This window comes from Tyto alba, unplaced genomic scaffold (genome assembly GCF_018691265.1).
Source record: "Tyto alba isolate M040663 unplaced genomic scaffold, T.alba_DEE_v4.0 Super-Scaffold_40, whole genome shotgun sequence".
Taxonomy (NCBI): domain Eukaryota; kingdom Metazoa; phylum Chordata; class Aves; order Strigiformes; family Tytonidae; genus Tyto; species Tyto alba.
In genome coordinates, this window is record NW_024881316.1 from 28695352 (window position 1) to 28711584 (window position 16233).

Here is a 16233-nt window from a genome sequence, read left to right on the forward strand (position 1 = left end):
AAGGGCTTCATTTAATTAAAATAATTGTTAAAAACCTTGAAAATTGTCAGAAATATCTGCTACTTACAAAGACAATGGGTATGTGTATAATGATGTGTATAATATATACTGACAATTTATTCCTTTTACATTAGCAGGATTAAAAAAGTATAATTTTTGACTAAACATAAAGCTTCAATGGCAATTTTTTCTTTAACATTCTAATGGTCAGCAGCAGATTTAATTCACAAAAATACAAAAATTAATTCAGCTGGAATTAAAATGCGGATGAATACTTCTTCTAAAAGAACTAGGTTCTGGTAGTTTTTATTTACCTCGTTATTTTAACTCTGGGGTAAGTTAAAGGCAGCACAGTACTGTGATGTCAGTTCTGAAACGCACAGCAGACCAGTCAAGTAAATGCAGGACGTCCACATTCTAGAAGCACTATGGATGGAGCTAACGCTTCCAGGTTGGGACAGGTTCCTGTTCTTTTTGCATTTTGAAACCAGCACCACAGCTATCTGGAAATATAAAATCTTCATGCTAAAAGGACCAGCTTAGAGATCAAAGCTCCCCAGTTCAAACGCGGCTGGTGAGGGAACACAAACAGATTTTTTATGTGACTGCCGAACTTCCCTTACCAATACCTGAAGCAAAGGCAGTATCAGGTATTCCAAATAGTCACTTTTGCCTCTGCCTTATACTCCTTAATTCTTAACTGCACCTTATTTCTCTACCCATCTACTTCTTTTTTAAGCCAAAATATTTTATGCCTCTGATATTTTTATGTACTTAACTACAGGCAGCAATTAGAATGCTGGCACTTCTTGGCTACTAACATTTAAAGCTTCTATCACAAAGAGAAGGAGCATGTCGTGTACTCATAAGGAATAGAATCATTACCAACAACTGCTATTATTGGCATGCTCCAAATCAGCCTTTTTCTGTGTCTTAATGTCCTGTTGCTCAGCAAGGAATAGAATCACCAAGCATCTCAGGAAGGCAGGCAAAGATGTATTTAGTGATTAAAAAAAAAAGAAGGCATGAACCCCAACCCTGTTCCTGTGTGAAACTACTCTAAATCAGACTTTTTCTGGTACGAAAAAAGGGTGTGCATGAGGCAGGACATACAACTCAAAGTTAATGCAATGTTATGACACAATTTTCAACCTCCTGCAGAATTCAGTGCATGAGAACAGTGGGTTTAATTGCAGCCTTACACTAATGAAAAATCAGTTCTTTCTGATGTCTTTATGAACAGATGCTGATTTTAAAAGCATCTTTAGCAACAGTCAGAAGCTATAATTAAAAGATTCATTCCTTGAAGAGCTTTTTAACAGTATGGCCAAAATTCTACTGGAATGTATTAAAAAAAGAGACTATCTGTAGATTTCCCTGACGGAATTCACCGCACCAATACATATATCCTTTATGACAGAAGCCCGCCTCTGAGGCAGTTACCCCAAGCTCCGGCGTTGACATAGCCAGCACTTCCCAGCTAACCTGCTTTAGGGGCTGCCCATCGCACTCTGCCCGCCACACAGGGAACCAAGAAGTACCAGTAACTGTTAGTTACTGCCCAGACAGAGGCAGCTACAACATACACATTTAATCAGATTAATCTCATACGCAGCGACAAAAGTCTCAAAGAAAGAACTGAGTCCATGAGTCCGCTTGACCACAGCTCCTCTTTCCTTTAAAATCAAGATCACAAAAGCATGTAAAATATATCAAATACTGCGAGAAATAACAGATGTAAGTTATGAAAAGGAACTAACATATTTCATCAAGAGCCACAGAATTTGCTAGGCAACACTTCCTAGTACCATACATAAGGGACCAGCATTATCCACAGATGTAAGCAATGTTCTTATTTATTTCAGAAAATATTCAATACAGCAAATGAAAGAACCAACAACATCAGAATTATAATGGTGAGGCAAGGAGATAGCAAATAGAGAGCATTAGGGGAAAAAGCTATCAAGGGAGAGCTGCATTAATTTCTATAAAAAACTTAAAAATGCTTCTCTGTTGGGAAAATCCAATACACTCCAAGCCCTTTGACTGTGAGAGGAGGGGCAGAGGAAAGGTGGTGTACATAAGGCAAGGCAGAAGCATTACTTTACACACTCCAGCACCCGCAGAGCTGAACCATGCAGTACCAGTACGGAGGAGTTCACAACAGCGCAGGTGGAGGAGGCACAAATCAGGATTTTTACCAGCACCTGACCTCGCGGTGGGCTAAGCAGAGAAGGATTGGGAAAATTTCCTGATGCACACAAGGAAGCCAGGAAGAACTAGTCCAGGACTTTGAGGAATAGGTACCCCAGGGAGAAAGGGAAGCCTGTAATAAAGGAGGAGACACCACACCTGCACCTGTTACTACTTGCGCCTTTGAAGGACTTCAGAGTGAGAAGGTTTTGTTGGTTTTAGTAAGCTGTCAGCTTCACAGGAAGGGGATATTAATTAGCTAATAAAGGTTGTCATAGCAGGCCTGACACGTACGATAAATATTGAGGGTCACTGGATTTTTTTTTAGCTCACTTAAACCTTATATTATATTTAATACTGCTTATTGATTTCATTTAGAACAAAAATAATTTCATCTTCTGAAGCGGTATTTAAAATAGATCACACACTGTCAGCTCTTTCAAAGGAAATTTCTAAAAATGATGGAAAAGCACAGTCAGCCCTGTTCAGGATAAGCACTAAATCTGCCCCCCTTCTCAGTCTTCACTGGAGCTCAGCAGAGAGGAGTGCTGACTGTGGTCCTCCCAAACGCTGCTACCTCAGGGAGGTCGGAGTTCAAGCAGCGGGGCAAGTTCTATAGCTTGCAGTTGTGGTTTGGTAGTGAAATGTGATACACTGCTCAGCATTAGTATGGCCTGAAGACATCGCCTTGGATGGAGAAGGCAGAGATCTTCAGGTGCAACCTCCCACCCCCCATGCACCTCCTTCTTGTTTCTCTAACACCAGCAAGAGAACGGCCCAAAATACTCCAGTAATTCCCATCATGCCAGTGACTGGGGCGGCTCGCAGCAAGTTCAGAGAGATGAGCAGCTCACTGACACCACGGAAAAATAGACTTGCAGACAATTTACAGAGGGCCACAAGCCCCAAAGGGGGTAGGTTTGGTGACGGTGTGGAGGCAGGGCACATGCCGCCGTGGTACCTGGTGCGGTGAAGGCTTGGTCCCGGACACGTGGCACACCTTCAGTGGTCATCGATGGAAGGGGATGCTATCAAACAAAGGGGGCTGAAAAGTTGGGGGAGAATAACTTGATGATGCTCTCTCTTCAGGCACCAGTGAACATATATCCCAGCACCGTGTTTTGGGGTTATTTGGCTACTTTTGTGACAAGAGCAAAAACAGAAAGAAAATGCTGTTTCCCAGTTTTCCATCACAATAACAATAGAAACATATATGCTCATATATAACACAGTCGAGCCAAAAATACAGGTTCTCTTGTAGGCAGACTTTGTTCTTTATGACCTGAAAATGCCCATACTTGCTTTGTCCAAATTAGGTGATTTTTTTTTTTAAGCACATTTTGCTCAAATGGTTAATATATTCAAGTCACTCCTTCTGAGTGAGGATATAGTGAAAAGAACTGAAGCATGACACAGCCCCATTATAATGCTAAAACCAAAAGCTCTGCTCACAGCAAGGTGTGTGCTTAGGAATGACTTCACCTGCTGGCACCTAAAAACCAGGTCTGAGTTCAGTGGCAAAACCTTTCTTGTTCACCTGTAACTCAAACAGCTAAATTCAAACATTTCAAATATTTAAGATGGCTGGATCTCACCAGGAACTAGGCTAATTTGTGAAAACTAAATAAAAATAAGCTGAAGCCTGAGCAATGGACAGCACAAATTTGCACACAGGCAGCACAATGTCCTCCAAGCATATCCGGAGAGCACTTTATGTGTGCTCATTCATTTTATCAAGTAACAAACACAAATGCATTTAAATCTCTAGGATCGGTCCGTTTTAAATCTGTTTTCCTACGGAAGTTGTCTCCATCAAAGTCAACATTTACAGTTAGGTACACCCTCTTAAACAGTTCCCCTTGGTGTGATGGCAACACATGCCCAGGGCAGGATTTGGTTGTCCACAAATGGGTGCCTGGTGCTATTTGGGAAACCTCAAGTTACCTGAGGTTGGCAGATACATATCAGATTGGCAGATATGGCAGATGGGTTACATGGGAACCTTCTGGAGTAGTGGCTGAAAGGCAGAAGGGCGACAACCTCGAGTCCCTAATGTGACGGTGAGCATTTTAGCGGTGGCAGGGGAAGGCCATTGTGGGCAGCTGGCACCCCCCCAAGAGGTGCTGGGTGCCCCTGACTGGGACACCAGCCAGCCTTTGCTCTAACAGCCAGGTCTGCATGGGTGTCTTGGAGATGTTAAGGCACCTCAAGCAATGCTGGGCCCTAATGGAAGCCCAGCTGTATTTAGCCAGTGCTATTAAAATGTTTCTTCCTGTCAAAAATGAGGATGGTGCTTTCTCCTTCACCCCCCAACTCACTCAGAATCAAGCACAGGTAAAGCGAATTAACTACCAGTATGCAAGAGAAAGCCTGCAATTTTCATAGGGACCAAACCACGAATGGAAACAGATATTTCAGTCAGCCCCTTTTAGTGCATTAAAAAAATAAGTGAAGGCCCAGGTACAGGCACAAACACACGTGGAGGATATTTTTATGTGAGTTCACAAATATATCACTTCAGCACCAGCTGAAATTTCCAAGTAGACTGTTGTGGGGAAAAAAACAATTAAAATATTATCAAGGAAATTCAGAAAGATGTTGTCATTTCCTGGTGACAACAGGCAACATTCCAGGAAATTCTTTTCGTTGAACTCTGAATAAAAATTCTAAGCCATGTGTGAGAAGGAAAAAAATTCTATACATAACCACTAAATGATATTATATCACATTCCAATTTGTACAGGAGTCAGTTCTATTCTGTTTTAGTCTTTCAGTTCGTGAGTTTTTCCATATAATTAGCAACAATTAACTGCCTCCATATGGAAAAAAGTGAAATTATTACTAGTTTCATCTTCATAATGACTAAATGAATAATAATTTGCTATTGCTCTGTATTGTTAATTCTATATTACCTTCTGACTTTCCACTTTGTTTTGTTTTATTTTATTATACTTTAGTCACTTCATTTTTTTTTTTCCTGTGGAAATATTTAAATTATTCTTAAAATTTATGTGAAATCTAAGGATACTAACGATGTTGAAAAGGTATTGTTAGGTCTGCAATCGTAACACTTTTTCCAGTCTGCTTTGTGGATGGTATATAAATGCTTGGGTATAACCACAATTTGTTGCTTATGTATATAGTCGATTTTTCTAATAGGTTTATGGTATATAGGTTGGCACAGATTTATGTTAAAACGATACATGAAAAATCAATCAATTAAGAATACCACAAAATCCTCTAGATCAAACCACACAGTATTAGTACCTATAGACAAAAAATAGTAGTACTGGATGGTAAAGTAGATTTTCATAGATACAGTTTTAAAGGGAACACATCAACAAGTTTTTACTGAGTAATATTTCAGTGAATCCATCATTCTTTCATAACCAGGACACCTTGCATGCACATACACTGCTGCTTATCTTGGTACTTCTTGCAAATCTTTCAGATGAGATTTCACTGGTGATAGTGATTACAAGAGCTGGACATATTTACGAAGGGAGGACGAGGCTGGAGAATATTTTTTTTTTTTTTTTTTGCTCTGAAAAAGATGAAGACTGATAACCAAACTGGTGTCTTTCAGAAGAGAATTCACACGGAAACAGCCTGGCTGCCAAGAATACTTTGTTTCTTGTGCTCCAAAACCAGAAACATAGGAAAAATTTGTTCCATTGGTCAAGAGGAATGCAGCTTACATGGCAAGTTGTGATAATAATGAGTAAGATAGTTCTTCAGGGTAACTTGGACCAGCCCCATGACAGAGGCAAATTTTGTTCATCATTATGTGGAATTACACAACTGAAATTATGAGCAGTATAATGTTTTCTTGCAGTAAATGACTTCCTGGGGTTTCTTTTGACAAGTTACCCTATTTTACAGGTAATCTGTTCTCCAAGAACACTACAAATGCAGCCTGGCAGCTACCTCACATCAGCTGAGCCCTTTCGATACATTTTTACATATCAAGATGCACTCACTATAACATGCTGATGACTCTTTGTATAGTCTGTGCCGTTTTATCTTCTACACATAAAAATACTTAAGTCTGTCAGTCTTTCCTGATGCATTTTGTGAAACGTGTATGATACCTCAGGAAACAGGTGTTTTACAGATTGTTCCTGCCCCTTACCCGTAACCAGAACAAGACAACCAAAATAGTTAACCCCTGTACTGTCCTATTAGGATCTCTTCACTGTTATATTCAGCCACTTTCATCTACACCCTTGGTCATTTGTTTCCTTTTCTTCTGGTGCCAAGCAGTATCACGATGCTTCCCTAAACCCCTCCATAATACTCCCCCTTTTTTTCCACCATTAGCCTGGGCTTGCCCTTGCATCTGCTCACCCTTCAGCTGGTACACTGCAACATTAAGAAGTGCGGGAAAACACAAATGTTAATACGACAAGCTGTACTTAGAACACTCATCTTTCAAGCAGCGAAATGAAATGTTATCTTTCATTTCAACACCGTAATCAGAATGTAAGGCTTCACACATTCTCTCGATTCTCAGGCGTCACACTAGTTTGCTAAGTTTCAGTGTCCGTGTACATGCTGTGGAGTAACAGATGGACATTTGTCAGAACATTTTAAATGAAATTTCATCAAATTAGGAAGTATACCACAAAGTTGTCAAGATAATGGAGGGTAATTTAAAGGAATTAATAAACACATAGAAAATATTCCATTAAAGGAATTTTGGAAAAGGTGTTTGTTATCTTTCTAAAAAAACTGAAAAGAAAAATTACATTACTTGGGTATGCAACTAAATAGAAGGCTACCGACAAGTAGATACCAGGAAAGCTCCTGAAAGAGACTGCAGTCTGAATGTAATACAGTTGTAGAGGAGAAACTTTTCTATTTTATTGATCAAAGCAGCATTCTACAGCCTAGCGTACACTGCACTTCTCACTTCTTAGCTTTGTATTTTGCTCTTTCTGCATCCTTTTTAGGACAGCAATTCATGACAATATTGGAAAGTAAAAAGAAATAGAAAATCACAGGGAACTGATCAGACACCTGACACTATTTAGCAAAGGATGTGTGTTTCTTAATTTATCCACGATAAGGAGTATCTGAGAGTGACTTCCACTCCACTCTAAACCATAAGCACAGTACATGTTAAAAATATTAATGTGTCAGATGAGAATTTACTAAGGAATGTACAATCTCCAAAAGCACCATGAAATGAAAATGCTATTTTGAAATACAATAGTTAAGAAAAAGAACAGCTTGTATGTCAAAAAGAAAACTCAAAAACAAACAGTACGAAAGAATATTAACTGCCCTATAAATTACCTCGGGAATGAACATGCATTACTATAGGAAATCTTATATTGGTGGACATAAGAATATTTCTGCTGATTTATGTAACCTTTAACAATTTATTTTAGCTGTAGAGAAACATTTTTAGGCAGGAAAAAGAGAAAAACTTTGGGAAGCATCCAAAATTAATCTATCACTTCTTAATTTGAAAAGAAAGATAACAGAACTTCAAACTATTGAATTTAACTATTTAGCTCTATTATAATGCTTTGGTCATCTATTTCATTATTTTCAAAGGTCAGTATATGTGCCTTTGAATTCATAAAGCAATATATAACTTTCTAAATCTCGTTGCAGCTGAAATCTTGAAGTGTAGGTAGTTCAAGTTTTCCTAAGAAAGGTCAGTGCAGTATAAGAATGCATCACTTTACAAAAGGAGGAATGAAGTTGAAAACGAGCTTTCTCTTTTAGTAGTGCCATATATGTTAATATTTTAGGGTAGCAAATTCTAAATTATCATTTTAAAAGTTATCAAATTACTTGCCACCCATATTATTATAAAAGTACAGGATATCATAACTAATTGCATTCCTCTTCATCAAAATAACTTCCTTTGAAACACCTCATTTACTATACTCACCTCCTGTATAACGAATAAAAGCTGATGTGCATGAGGATGGGAGACGCTATAGAATACAATGCATTTCAAGATTGGCAGCAAAAGTAATGCCGCATTTTCAGATGTACGGCTGTCTTTTCTGCATATAATGCTATAAACTGCAGATATTTGTCACAAAACCACTCTGATCTACAAATCATAGTACAACACAGTTTAAATAAACTGTGTGTTGTGAAGGAGTCATACTTAGTCTATGTGTAACATTTTGATTTCTCAGCCTCCTAAAACTTAAGGGAAAAAAGCAGCAGTACTGTTTATCCATTTGAACCTAGAAAGGAAAATTGTAAATTTAAATTTCTGCCAAGCTACTAAGAAAACTTCACTTACATTACTCATTTTAAAATTAATCTCTTAAATATAAGAGTTATTCTCTTAAATCCAATCATTTATCTAGCTCTGAAAACTCATTTTGGACATTTGCAGTGTGAATACAAACTATAATAGCTATTCCTAAATTACACCATTTGTAAACAGACCCTCGAATGAGTGAAATCAAAATCTGACTGAAATAAAAATCAAATTACAGTCTATACAATGCATAACAGAAACACTTAACAAACATATTTTTAAAATGTCTTACCTTTAAGTAAAACATTATGGCAAAGATAACCCCAAAATAGCCAAAAATCAGACCAGATGCTGGATAACAAAGCCACAAATCACCATCAAAGAAAAGATGGGTTTCATATCCTGCAGCCAGAAAGGGCTGGAAACATCAGAGGGGCTTGAATTGTCCTTCAGAGGGAAGGTGAAGCTTGTGTCACTCTTACCAATGGGAGCCCAAAATCTTCCCAGATAGAGGATATTAATACTTCTTATTTCTATGCAACGTCTTCTTGCTATGTGATGTCTTCATGCACCAATTTTTTTTTTTATTATTTTTAAAAAAGCATTATTAAGTCTACATATTTCCTCTACATTGTGGCATCATGAGCGAGCCTGGTAAACGGTATGATAAAGAATTCAGACAGATAGCCTTTTCAAGAAACTTGACTGTGTTTTTTCATTTCCTTTTCTAGCATTAAAAAAGGCCCAGATTCTTCCTGTAGCTTCAACTACACAGGATTTGAAAGGCTGCAAGATCAAGGGAAGTAAACCAAAGGAAGAAGAGCACACTTTTTCCTCCTTTCTGCTCATCAGGGAAGATAATAGTTATCAATTTCTAAAACTAAAGAACGTATTTGTTCGTTTAAGTGAAAGGTGCTGTTGCGCAGAGGATAAAGGTGGCCTTACTCTGATGCTCTTTGGAATGAATTTCACTCTGCATGAATGAAGCAGAAGTGTCATCTTTTATCTTCCTTGGACTCTGTTTAGACAAATTCGATAGAGTAAGAGTGTTTATGCTCTATAGCTTTATATCCCAATGACTTATTAAGCCATAAATCAATAAGAATGTAAAAGTGGAAGATCCTCCGGGGTTTTTTCCTCCCCCCCTTATTTTTAGATTATAAGAAATAAAAGGAGTAGTAACTACTTCAGATTCTCTCTCTACTGCTGCCATTCAGTGGAAAAAAAGAGGGTCAAAAATAACCTCCCACTTGTGGCGATTGAAGCTATTTGTTCAGTGTTATTTTTATAGGCTACTTGTGAAACTAGAAGGCAGGCGTGAAAGCTGGGAAGTTCTTTCTACTTCTCACTGCCAGTAAAACACACAATAATACAATAACATATTTCTCTACCCCTGCAGCTGCACGAGCTCTAAAAACGACCATGCAAGAGTGAAATGGTTTGGACAAAGTTTCCTTGAAGGCTAAGTTGATTATCTGCATCATTAATAATACCGTATACGGTTTCTATGAAAAGTCACCAGCCTATTCAGTTGCAAAAATAGGAGAATTGCTGGAGACTTTGCTGATATTTTATGATATGTAATTTGCATAACATTATTAAGGCATTAAAAAGTTTTACAATGCAAGTCATACTGTCAAGAAGTAAAGAATCACGGGAAACTAATTCAGTTGACCTCCAATGCAGAAAAATAAAACTCATGTAGGAAATCAACATATTAAAAAGCCCTGGCAAGCTAAGGGCATTTAGATTCCAGACAAGCTTAAACAATTAATTTGCATTCTCCCCCATACCTTAGGGATTATTGAAAATACAGTATCACCTAAATTAAGGAAGAAAGATAATAAGGACGTCATACAAAAAATGTTTTGAATTGGTAGTCTCAGCACTGACCTGCTACCTCTCCAGGGCAGCACCCCAGAAGCTGAACACTGTTCAAGCAGCCTTTCAGCTTCCAAGCTGAAATATGTATCAGAGACACCTTAAATGACCACTACACAAGTGATTGGTGTCCAATTTCTCCCTAAATTTGTGTTTCTTAGTTTTACACTTTCCTGACTGTTTTCAGTTTCATTATCAAGACTTAACCTTTACATTTGCTACAATAAACTTTGGCTTGCAACAACTTTCTGTGTTCAGACTAAGCCCAGGTGAATCTCACAACCCTAAGACGCTCCTCTTTCCTTTGACATAACATATTTACTTTCTTTAAAAAGAGTATCTAAGATGGAAGACAGAAAATTGAGAGTGGTGGAAGGATTTTGGGTGGAAAAGGAGCAGCTATGAAGGACCCAAGATGGGGAGCTATATACAGGTAAAAAGCTCTGGTGTATACTTCGCTTTCTGTTATTTGTGCATATGAACAGTCCAAATCTCTGAATTACTCATTTTTTTTTTTTACCTTGTTGGATTTATGTATGTATTTGAGCATATTTTTGACATATTTCATTACTGTGAATTCATCTAGTTTATCCACACACATTGATAGCAGCATCTACTGAATAGACACTGATTGCCCTTGTGAGATAAAAGTCTCCATCTATGGTATACCTCATGCATCTCTGATAACTGCAGATCTATACTACATTTACCACCAAAAGTGGAAAGGAAGTCTATCTAGATCATAAGAATATATAGTTATAAAACTACAAAAATATTTAGAGGGCTAAAGGCCAGTGCCATATTGGAAGCTATTTGTTGTTCACTTTCAAAAATGGCAAGGACAGAGAAATGAGACAAACATGGAATGAAAATGCATGAAAGATAAGTAAAATTTATGCACAAAAGAAGAAAGTACAAACAGATAGAAGCAAAGTGAGACCAAATATACATGCATGTGTAGAAACACTGATTGAGAAATCTAACTGCAGAGATTTCCATCCTCTCATCACAACTGAGCGTGTACTAAATGAATAAACTGCTACTTGACATTTCCTAAATAAATATCATGGGAAGAGTACTTATTTTACTTTAATGAATCATTTTGGCCCCTACAACAGAAAGTAGCTGTGATGAACTATAATCTGTTTCGGGAAATATAATTCTATAATGGAGATATATATGGACTGAAATATGAGAAGTTGTGGTCTCCAACAGGTTTGCTTTAAAAGAGATTCTGATTCATCCATGCCCACTTCTACTTATATTTGATCATAGCTGTTGACATACTGTATCTGCCATGCAGAGAGATACTTCTCTACTAGAGGTAAGAAAGCCATATGGTTCGTGGATGACTATGAGTTTTCACAAGGCAAACTGAACTACATATAATTTTTTTTTCTGTAGTTATTCAAACAAATCTACCCATTCGGCAAACAATACTTTTGATTCAGGTGGGATATTTTGGCCATACAATACATTTCTAAGAACTGAAATTCTCTCTCTTGCTTACAATCATAAACACTAACTTTCTGCATTAGTGGGACTCTTGTTCACCAGACACAGTTATATAAACAAATTCACTGTAGTGATGAACTGAAACAGCAAATAAGACTTGTTCACGAAGTAGAACTGAAGCAGCTGGTTTTGTTTGACTGATGCAGTTTGAAAGGGCCCCCGATGGTAAACCTCAGAAAAAAACAGGGGGTTTTTTCAATGTTCTTTTTATTACTAAAACTACTCATAGAGTATCATAGCTATGGAAGGAAATTGCTTTGACTACATGTAACTGCAAACAGGAAAAAAAGTCCCTGCCAAAGGCAGGTGTAAAATGGTATTTTACCACCTTTGTTAAGGCACACAAAAACTATCCCAATAATTACTCCAGTGTCCATAATTTAGCCAGACAAAGCTCTCAATCAAGCTGAAATTTAGTCATCCAGACTATTTCTTATGAGAACATCTGCTGTCAGAAAAAACCTGTTGTAACTGTGAAATGGTAACTTGAGTGGGACGGACAATGTTCTGGAAAGCCTGCAGAGGGTACCCTCTGGGTGGGATGCTGCCTGCAGTTCAGGCACAGTGAAAACTGAATATCCAAGCTTTCCTCAGGACCAGGCACGAATGTTCTCTTCAGGAATACATTTCTTCTATCACATCTACCAACTAATATTAAAGTAACTTGCTTCATATACTGGAATTCATTAGAATGTAATTTTTAGTTAGCAATAACGGACCTTGACATTTTTGTCTTGATTTGGTAACTTTTTCTTTTAACAGCTTGGCAGAGTCAACAATATCACCATTCATACTGGTGGGACCTTGCCCTACAAAAATGTGAAATTCCGATCCCATTAGGTCTTTAGGAATACCACCAACTATTCAGCAAACCTTGGATTTGACTGTGCAGTTCTACCCGTTACACAGACAAAACATGTTCTCCTCAACACCTCTGTCAAAAGCAGTCAACGCTTGCCGGTTGTTAAACACTTGCTTAAAGCATTTATGACTTCACTGTAAATGTAACTTCAACTTGCACCAGAAATTTAAACTCATTTCAGAGGGACTGGAAATTCTAAAAAAGTTAACAAAGAGGTATGCCCTATACTGTTCTAGTGCAAACTAGATATAAATGAAACTAAATGCAAATAGCACTTCATAGTACTAAAATTAGAAGCTAAAAATAATCTAAAATAGAATCAATGAATTTATTTGACAGTTCTAGTTTTTGCTTCATGTGTAACTGAACAATGGCATAATAAATGCATTCTTTAACTTAGGAATATTATGTCAGATCACACAGGGTCTGACTACAGCACTCAGAATTAAATCTCCAAGGCATAACATTGTAATTCATAAAACTATTAAACATCATCTGAGTCCATTTTAACCACATACCAGACATCTTGAAAAGCATGCAAAATTATGGGGTGGGGGGAAACCATTCAAATATAAATGATAAAGTCTGGTTAGCATTGTAAAAATAGCTCCATGCAGTAAAATTAAAACTTGCAATTCTGAAAGGAAGTGCTTTGTGCAAACCATCTGGAAATCACTTGGAAGTATAATTGCCGTATTGCTGAAAGCACAGAAATATAAAACTTCCACTCTTCCTATTTTACCTGTTTTCCAGATAAAACACAAAGATGGAAATGAAACTAATCACAGATGTGAAAGGCTGATACTTCAAATACATCTGCATTATAAAATAGCACTAACCCCTGCTCTAACCGGGGTCTGGGACAACTAACAGGCTCCCCTGACATATCCCAGGCTGCGATACAAAGCATTCAGCTACTAAGACCCCACAGTCATCTGTGCTCGGTCACACTGGTGTGACTGACCCCTTCTCCTAGCAGGATGCCTGCTTGCAGCCATCTACTACCTAAACGACCGGTGTATTCAGTATTTTCAATTTTGCTAGTGATGCTACTCTGAAGCACGCAGAAATACACACGGAACACTCCAGCACCGAGAAGGGCACTTGAGTTTCACAGCCTCGTTCTTGGGTTCGGCATCACCTAGAGTGACTTGGAGCGCTCGATCTCATTGTGAGCGCTTTAATTTGGAAGAGATTCAAACACCACCTGCTCCCGAGTCACAGTCAGCCGGCGTAAGCCTGTGCTGTAACGAAGCACAAAAGGAATCAAACAACAAAAGGTTCGTCGCTGAAGGCGAGAAACCCTTGGAAGTTTGAGGGAAGTTGAGGCCGAAGCACTTGTATGCCTTTACCGCTAAGCGGCACGGCACCGGCACCGCTGTCAGAACCGGGGCAGCAGCAGGGCAAGAATTCGGTTAGGACAGCGGCCCCTTCGGCGACGACCCCCCCGCCGGCCGGAGGGCTGCCCCGCTCCCCCCCCCCGCGGCCCCGCCGGGCCCGGCCCCGCCGCTCACCCGCCCCGAGGTGGCGGCCGCCGGGCGGTTTGCCGGCCCGGAGCGCGCTGCGCTTTACTGGTGACGCCGGATAATTCTTTTATTTCTCCGGCAGCCGGTTGTTTCAAAGGGCGGCGGAGGCGCTCGGCCAAGCCGGCTGCAAACACCGCCCTCCCCGCGGGGAGAGGCACCCAGGATCGCCGCCGGCGACCGGGAGCGGCGCGGCAGATGCGTTCGGCTCCCAGCGGCCGCCTCCGCGCTCCGGCTGCGCGCCCGCGGACTTTTCCAAGCGCGCCGAGCCGTGCGCGCCCGCGGAAGGGCCCGATGCGCGGAGCCGGCGCCGGTAACGCGCGGGACGCCCCCCGCCGCGCGCCCCTCCGGTGGGGGCTGCGAGAGGCCGGGGGGAGCTGCGCCCCCCCCCGACGTACCCGCGCCCTCCGCGGCACGGCACGGCGGCCGGGGGGGGAAGCGGTGCGAACGGCGACGCGGCTGCAGCCCCGGCCCCTCCTCGGGGCGGGGGGGGGGGGGGGGGGGGAGCCCCGAGGATCACGCGCTCCCAAAATTTGAATCGCCGCCGGTACTGCGGCTCCGCGGGCAGCACCCCCCCCGCCCCGCCGCTCCCCTCCGGCCCAACCGGCCGTACGGTGGGTCCGTCCGTGTCCCGTGTGTGCGTGTGTCGTCGTCCCCCCCCCCCCCCCCCCCCCGCCACCGCGCCTCCGGTGCCGGCCCGCAGCCGCCCCGCGCCGGCCACGGAGCAACCCCCCCGCGCCGCGCAACCGTCCTGCCCGGGCTGTGCCGAGGCGAGACCGCCTCCACGGCGAGACCCCGGCCGCGGTTAGCGCGGCGCCGGGACGCTCCGGTGATGGAGGTGGGGGGGGGGGGGGGGGGGGATGGCGGTGGAGGACAGCACAACCGACGGCGCGGCTGGTGCTCCCTCGCCCCGCTGGCCGGGCACCCGCCCCCGACGGCGGCCGGGACCCGCGGCGCCGGCAGCCCCGGTCGCTCCGTTGCCTGTGCGGGGCGGGGGGAATTGTCCTCCGAGCAGCGCGGTGCGACCGCCGCCCCGACGGCGGCCCTTTCCCCTCCTTCCCGCCCCCCCCCCCCCTACCTTTTTCAGCGCTGACATTCTAGTGCATTATTAACGCGGCGGGTGCGGGCTGCGCGCGGGGCTGCCGGGTCAGGTGAAGGAGACGCCCGGCCGGGAGCGGGAGCAGCGGCGCGCGCCCAGCATCACCCCGGCGCGACTCACCCCGCCGGGGCGCCGCCGCCGCCGCCCGCTCCCCGCGCGCCGCCGGGGCCGCCCGCCGCGCACCGCCCGCCCCCCCCCCCCACCCCCCGTCCTCCCCCCTCCCCTCCCCTCCCTTCCCCTCCACGCGCGCACCCCTCCCGCCCTCGCTCCCGCGCGCGCGGCGGAGGCGCCCGCCGGGTTTCTGGTTTGCGCAGCCGCGCTCCCCCTACCGGAGCCCGCGGGCACCGCGCCCGGCCACGGGAGGGAGGGAGGGAGGGAAGGAGGCCCCGCCCCCCACCGCCGCCGCCGCCACCGCCTCCACCAATGGCGCGCCTTCCAGCCCCGTGACGGACGGGTGGGCAGGGCGGCGGCGAGCAGGAAGTAGGGCGAGCGGCGGGGCCAGCGCGCGCTCGGGGCCATGGCCCTGAGCAGGAGGGAAGGTAGGGCAGGGCGAGGCGGTTAACGGTCCTCGGCTGAGGCGCGTTTTCCCTCCGGGCTGTGCCGCCGTTCCGCACGGCGGGACTCGCGTGTCCCTCCCCTCGGCGCCCTCCTCCCGGGGGAGGGCGGCGGGGGAGGTGGCGGCCCTGGGGGCGGCTCCCCGCGGGAGGGGACGGGGGTCAGGGTGGGGAGGGGCTGGGGAGGGGGGAGCGGGAACGGCCGGGTCCCTTTCTCGGAGCTCCGGGCCTGTACCTCGGGCTCGGGGGCGCTGGGAACAGTGCCTGATGCTGCCTATTGCTGATGGGGGCGGGGAGGGGGGAGTAAGTAAAATCGCTTTTCTTAAAATACTTTGCGATTAAGACGAGCACCTTTTTTTTTTTTCTCAGCGCAA

At 43.4% G+C, this 16233-nt stretch overlaps 2 protein-coding genes across 7 annotated transcripts in view; one reads left to right on the forward strand and one right to left on the reverse strand.

Annotated features, from left to right (window-relative positions):
• Positions 1–15458, reverse strand: part of DLGAP2 (DLG associated protein 2) — a 477131-nt gene extending 461673 nt beyond the window's left edge. For all 3 annotated transcript variants that reach the window (XM_042803361.1, XM_042803360.1, XM_042803362.1), the window contains exon 1: positions 15285–15458. In XM_042803361.1, coding sequence (XP_042659295.1) covers positions 15285–15302 — 18 coding nt within the window. In that variant the 5' untranslated portion in view covers positions 15303–15458. The remainder of the gene's footprint in view (positions 1–15284) is intronic.
• A 310-nt stretch (positions 15459–15768) lies between these two features.
• Positions 15769–16233, forward strand: part of ERICH1 (glutamate rich 1) — an 85590-nt gene continuing 85125 nt past the window's right edge. For all 4 annotated transcript variants that reach the window (XR_006166426.1, XR_006166427.1, XR_006166425.1 and 1 more), the window contains exon 1: positions 15769–15844. Coding sequence is in view for 1 of the 4 variants with exons in the window: in XM_042803188.1 (XP_042659122.1) it covers positions 15823–15844 (22 nt within the window). In the remaining 3 variants the exon portion in view is untranslated. The remainder of the gene's footprint in view (positions 15845–16233) is intronic.